The following is a 6362-nucleotide window of genomic DNA, read 5'->3' as shown; positions in this document are numbered from 1 at the left end:
TCTCGTTTAGTTAAATTTATCATACTTAAGTTCTTGGCCAAATCTGTTCGAAACACCATTTGTGGTAGATGTTCATTGTTTATTCCGACCATCCTCTCTTAGTTAAAATTACTACTAACATTGTTGGCCAAATCTGTCCAAAATGGATGTGTTGATGGTTTACTCACAAAAGGCCATTTGGTTTTATTATCATTTATATTTTCTACCTGATGGTTTACTGCAACTTTTAATTGAGAAGCCTTTTCTGGTTTGCTTCATAACCTCTCCTGGTTTGTCTAAATAAATAATCCTATGTAGGGGGGGGCACTAATTCATCTCAAATTGAAACCCAAGCACTTGATGACAACACCGGTGATGGTGATTTGGGTGGAACTGTTGGCGGTGACAACTCCAATGGGAATATTGGCGACATGGCTATTGGTGCAACTAACCTTCACTCCAACAACCTGGCGAGACTTAGAGTGGTAGTAACCTGGGCAGTACCTTTGTTGACTTAGAGCAGGGTAACACAACTTTGGAACTAATGGTGGTGTTGGTAATAGAGTAGCATTTTGGAAGTTGCAATAGACACTAGAGGCAGGTTATCTACTTCTGTGAAGTATGTTGTATTTTGTTTGTAATGCACTGAAGCTTATCCTTGCAACTTGCAAGTTGAACAATTTATCTTTTGCTGTCGAGAACTGTTATGTACTTAGATGTGCAAAACTAAATCTTATCAGTCCAATTTATGGTAGTGGTTGACACAAGGATCATCATGGTATAATTTGTGTTGATAGATGCAGTATATAAATTTAAATGGATCATTAAGCTGCACCATCCATTGCTGGCGGTTTTGGGCCGACAGGACTAATAATTCTGGTTGTGACGTGCACAAATTCCTGTCGGGCACGAACTCACAGCGAAATGTAATGAGTATTCCTGTCGGTGACGAACTGACGGCGAAATACTGCGAATTTTCCTGTCGGTTCGGACCGACAGGGAAATAACGTATACTCCTGGCCACCCTATACCTGACGAAATCATATTTTCCTGTCGGTCACCGTCAGGAGTGACCGTCAGGGAAATGTTTCCTGTCGGTCGGCCGACAGGCAAAAGAAAGTTTCTCTGTCAAGCTATCTTTGTCGGCTTTCCCTGACGGGTGACCGACAGGAAATACTTTCCCTGTCGGGTTTGGCTCTTTTCCTGTCGGTTTCCAACCCACAGAAATATTGCGGTTTCTGGTAGTGACTCCCTAAATGCGCCCTCCACACCCGCTTATCTCATAGTCTGAACCCTATATCCATACAAATTTATGCAACTAGTACGTAGATCACGAAACGATCAAAATCGACAGGAAACAAACATATAAACTGGTATGAAACGGACATAATTCACATAAACATCACCAAAAGATTACCAAATGAGCAAGTCGCACAGTTCAACGATCCGGCACATTGTAACTGCATACTAGAACTAGATTATAAACAAGAGAGGGCGAGCTTCACGACTTCCTCGCCGACCCTTTGCTCTTTCGGTCGTCGGGGCAACTGTAGGAGTCTGCGACAGGAGGTGGATCCACGTCGGAACCGTCGGACCCGTTGAATCGGAGATGACGATGTAGCCTTGCAAGCACCGGAGACGCGGTCTTGCTTGCGCTTGAGCTTGGCCACCCACACCGCCTCTGCCGCCTCCCGCTCGGATTGCTCAATGTCGAGTCGGAGCTGCGTTGATCCTCCGGAGCCGTCGGGCCTAAATTCTCCGCCTTAGTAAGTGGCCGACGACACACCCACTCGAGGAGACGGTCCTCCTCGTCAGGCACCGGCATCACAGGACGGTGGCAGACAGACTGCGCAGACGCGTCGGACCCGCCCCCATCTCCCTTGCCCTCTGCCTCTCGTGGTGGGCGGCACGTGCCTCCGACTTCGAAGTACACATCCGCGGCGGGCACTAGAACCCACCGCTGCCCGCGTGGAGCAGCGGTCAGAAGTGGAGGAGGCCATCGGGCGGGAGGAGCAGATCGGGCAGGCCCCGTAGATCCGCCCGCGGGGACTGGAATGGCCGGCGCCGACGTCGGCACTGCGGCGGCAGGTGGTATCGCACCGGACCGGTGCCGCCGCTCGCATCGACTCGCGAGCGCTCGAGCGCGATACGGAGCGCCAACTCCTCCTCGTCTCTGGAGCTGCCGCCGGTGCCGAACATGCTCGCCGGCGCTAGGGATTTAACTGATTCGGTTGAGTCGGGTATTTTTTTTTTGATCGGACGGCCTGCGCGGCCGTTTGAGATGGATAAAAGGCGCCCGGGTGTAGATGCTACTCCCTCCGTTTTAAAATAGATGACTCAACTTTGTATTAACTTAGTACAAAGTTGGGTCATCTATTTTGGAACGGAGGAAGTAGTTAGGAAAGGCTTGGCCGTCGTCGTCGTCCCCCCGGTGCGGCGCACCGTCGCCCACGTCGACCCCGTCCCTCCGCCCGCATGTCGGCTAGCGGAAACACGGCGCGTCCACGTAACCGCACCGGAAAGCACCGTCCTCGCCCGCCCGCCACAGTGTTGCGGATGAGAGTGGCCCACTGGGTAGCAGTAAAGCGCGCGCCGCGCCGACCCCCTCCGCACCGCTCCGGTCCGGTCTGGTCGGTCGGTCGGTCTCCTCCCCTTCCCCCGTGCTCCGCTCCGCCTCCGCAGATCTTTCTGGCGGGCGGGCGGCCGGCCAGCAAATATCTCGCCCCGCCGCTCCACCTGTCGCCCCGCCACGCTGGAGAAAGCGCCGGCACGTAGGCGCAAAAAGGGCGTCCATTCCCTTGATATTTGCGGGCGGAGGAGAAGCGCTTGGCTTCCTTCCTCCGTTCTTCGCCTGCTTCCTTCCTCCGCTGCTATTTCTTTCGCCTCCCCTCCGGAGAGACCACGCCGGCCGAATCCACATAAATTTCCTTTCCGTCCCGCCACGGCTCGCTCGCTCGCTCGATCTGTCTTCCGTCGGGGTCGGTTCTTGGCCTGGATCCTGCGGAATCTCTTCTTGATTGTTTTCCGGTCGTTGGGGCTCCAAATCTCCCCCGCGCCCGTCTCCTCCCCGGCCTCCTCCACGCGGGCGGGCTCAATTCAAGGGGATTTGCGTCCCCCTTCCCTCCCGTCCCTTGGATCTCCTTCCTGCCCGCCTCTCCGCGCCACGTCCCGGAAAGGAAATCCGCGGGGAGATCTTTCCTGTTGTCTCAGGCCAGCACAGGCGAATCCCTTCGTCGGGGGCCTCTGCCTGTCCGCCCCCCTTGTCGCCTCCTTCTCGTCCTGACAAGTACGTAAGTATCCGATGGGCGAGGTGTACCTGGGACTGGATCGATCGGCCAGGCCGGAGCCGGAGCCAGCGGACGTCGGCATTGCCCAGGTAACCACTGGTCCGCCACATGCTCCCTCTTCTCCATTCTTATTTTAATCTACGAGTATGTTTTCAGAACGAATATTTCATTTATTTTATCTATGTTTTTGGCTGTGTGATGCATTACTGCCCGGTTTTGCTAGTCATCTCCATGGTCTATTGTTGCTCACCACTCTTTCTCTCAATTCAAGGACCAAGATTGTTTATTTACCGCTTTAACTGCCACTTGTTTGTTTGTCTGCATCGTCGTGCCATTCTTCACAAAGAGGTCTCTTCAAAGCGGACATGGCGACGACACCCTCCTTCCACGAATTGTAAAAAACGGCGCACTGCTCCTGCTCCTTGTGTGCATATGATTGTGAATTGCAAAGCCGTGAAAACTGTGCTGGTCTCGCCAAAATCAATAAAATAAAATTTGGACATCACTATAGTAGCATGAATTTGTGGATCCGTCGTTTACTTTCATGTTGATCGGAAATTCATGCACCCTGGAAATAAACTGATTGGTGGCATCTGTTCTTCTTTGACAGGGCAACCAGGTCACTAACCTGGTGTCGGCCGGATGGACGGATGAGAGGCACACGGATTACATAAGCTCCATGGAAGCCTCTTTCATCAACCGACTCTTCAATCACGGGAACAACGCCAACAGGAAAGATTCAGGTACCAATGGGTTCAAGGTTCTCCAAGGTGGGGCTGGAGTGTGGAAGAAAGTCGAGTTTGCGAGGCCCGGTGCTTGCGCTCAAGTCGGGGCCAAACAAAGCCTGCCTGCAAACCCCTGGATCCAGCATTTCAGATCGCGTGATTGCAGCAGCAGCAGCAGCAGTGCAAGAGGTGATGGGGCACAAACTTTAGTAGGTGATCACGAATCGGGTATTCGGACTACCCCTGGGGGGACTCCCTTGTCCCATGGAAGGGAATTGGGAGCTTGCAAGGGAGAAAACCTTCTCGACCAAAATTCAGGTAGCTACCTCAATCACTACCTCATACAGTGTCTGGTGCATCATCATACACACATATGCTCTTTTAATATTAGCTGATTTTATGGAAGATGCATACCTATGTTATCCGTAAGCTCATAGTAGCAGATAGCTACGGGCGCTGTTGTTTTGTGGTAACCATGTTCTATATCAGCATCCTGCGGCGAGCTAAATGTCTGATGCCATGTTTCTCTCTGCAGAGGTCTCTGATCAGAACTTTGCTGACGACGACGAGGCGGAAGTCGGCGCAGAATCAAGCAGAACATGCAAGAAAAGACGATTGAGCAGTTCTTCCACTTACTGCGCCCAAACGATCCAGTGACTTTACAGGATCGGTTAGCATAGTCTGTTGCAAGCCTTGACAAAAGCAACACGCCCAATTACTCAAAGAGCCTGCTTGCTGCCTCAAAACCTGTTGGAACTTGGAAGCAAGGATGCTCTGAAGTAAAGAATGGAAGAGTATTTATCGGGTAAATGCGCCACCGGCAAGCACTGGAGGATTTATTTGACAGATTAGATCCTGGCTATGTATCTCTATTTTGCAGTTAAAGTCGATTGTGTGGTAGTGCCCCATTATGAGGAACAACAGGCTCACTCGCTGCTTAGTAGTAGTGTCCTGGTAGATAGTAATATTGTTTTGTTTTACGGATGTAATGAAATGTTGTTGCTTGCAATGTGAATGAAACGTTCATGTTTACCACAAGATAATAACGGTGTCCTAAAATGTTCCTTTTGCATGTAATCCCAGGATGCTACTGATACACACGTGTAGCATGGTATAAAACCACAGATCAAATTGACAGATGATAACATTGATTCAATTGGTACTGACGTGAATGGGAAAATAATTGTAACATGAACCTGTTCTACTCAGATGTGGAAGTACCAACCAAATCTGTCCCTTTTTTTTCCTTCTGGTCGCACTGTACGTCTCCTGCTAATGCAGTGAAATAAATCAAAGTGTTTGGCTTTGTGGAAAAAACATCTGGTGTAGTTATCCGCTTGTTGGAATGTGTGGAAGGAACAAAACATGAGGATCTTCATCGGCATTGCCCTAATCCCAGAGGAGCTGGCCTCGACCACACATGAAAGCATCCAAAATAGGCTATTTTCTTTGAGAGTGGATTTGCTCCCGAGAGCCCTTTTTAGAAAATATATATATCAAATATCAAATTTTAAAATTCAAAAAAAAAATCTGAAAAAATACACTTGAATATAGAGATGTATATTACATTTCTGTAGAATTTCATGATGAAATATGCTATGGTGTGAGCTGCACATGATTTAATTTTTGTGTAGTTTTCACCAAAGCATATACATCCCTAGGTTCTTGTGTATTTTTTTTTTCAGTTTTGTTGGGACTTCAAAATATGATTTTGTATTTTTCAAAATTTCGGGCTCCATGGAGCCTGGGATCCAAAATATCAATTTCCGATTGTCTTTGATCATGTAGCCTCATCGTCAACAAGGACTTTTTTTTTAATATCATGATGATTTGATGAGGTGTCACCCATTGCAGCAGTTTGTAACTTTGTATGCCTGTTTGCAAATAGTGCTCGCAACGCTCTTTGGTGGGTTTGGACAGGAAAAAAACATTTCCGTAGGATGACCGTCTACAAACAAATAAAATAAAGTTATCCATTTTTCTCCGTGTATACACAAGTGGCTATAAAAATGATGCAAGTTCATTTTCCCCAAAGAAGAAGATGAAGGGCAGAGCCGCGCGTGGAGCTCGGATGGCGAACCTTGCCGCTTGCCCTGCCGTCACATCCGAAGGTGAGGCATGTATGCGAGGGGCTGAAGGAGGAAGATGCTTGGGTTAGCTGGAGGAGGAAGAAAGGAGGGCCACCATTCGACTTGCATGAATTTGTTTTTCAGGCAACTTATGTAGTTAGGTTAGTCCTATTTTTCTCTTTTTTTGATATTAATATGAAAAATATTTCTCTAAAATGGAAAGAGAGCGCTGCTTATCTTACTTTTTTTTTGGGCGTATTCGTTTTCTTTGCTTCGGCTGCCAGGGCAAAACTCTTCCCTCC

General features: G+C 48.8%; 1 protein-coding gene across 1 annotated transcript; it reads left to right on the top strand.

Annotated features, from left to right (window-relative positions):
• The first annotated feature begins 2575 nt into the window (after positions 1 to 2575).
• On the top strand, positions 2576 to 5027 carry LOC119284512 (cold-regulated protein 27-like). Its single transcript, XM_037563631.1, has 3 exons — positions 2576 to 3355; positions 3877 to 4309; positions 4527 to 5027. The coding sequence occupies exons 1-3, from the start codon at positions 3281 to 3283 to the stop codon at positions 4646 to 4648; spliced, it is 630 nt and encodes a 209-aa protein (XP_037419528.1). The 5' UTR covers positions 2576 to 3280; the 3' UTR covers positions 4649 to 5027.
• Positions 5028 to 6362: the final 1335 nt, after the last annotated feature.

Source organism: Triticum dicoccoides, chromosome 4A, assembly GCF_002162155.2.
Source record: "Triticum dicoccoides isolate Atlit2015 ecotype Zavitan chromosome 4A, WEW_v2.0, whole genome shotgun sequence".
In the NCBI taxonomy this organism is placed as follows: domain Eukaryota; kingdom Viridiplantae; phylum Streptophyta; class Magnoliopsida; order Poales; family Poaceae; genus Triticum; species Triticum dicoccoides.
The sequence above is the reverse complement of the archived record's forward strand: the minus strand, read 5'-3'. Positions and strand labels throughout refer to the sequence as shown.

Coding starts and splice junctions, on each gene's coding strand:
- LOC119284512 (XM_037563631.1), top strand. CDS start 3,281: ATGGGCGAGGTGTACCTGGGACTGGATCGATCGGCCAGGCCGGAGCCG. Junction 3,356..3,876: donor CGGACGTCGGCATTGCCCAG/GTAACCACTGGT, acceptor CTTCTTTGACAG/GGCAACCAGGTCACTAACCT. Junction 4,310..4,526: donor CCTTCTCGACCAAAATTCAG/GTAGCTACCTCA, acceptor TTCTCTCTGCAG/AGGTCTCTGATCAGAACTTT.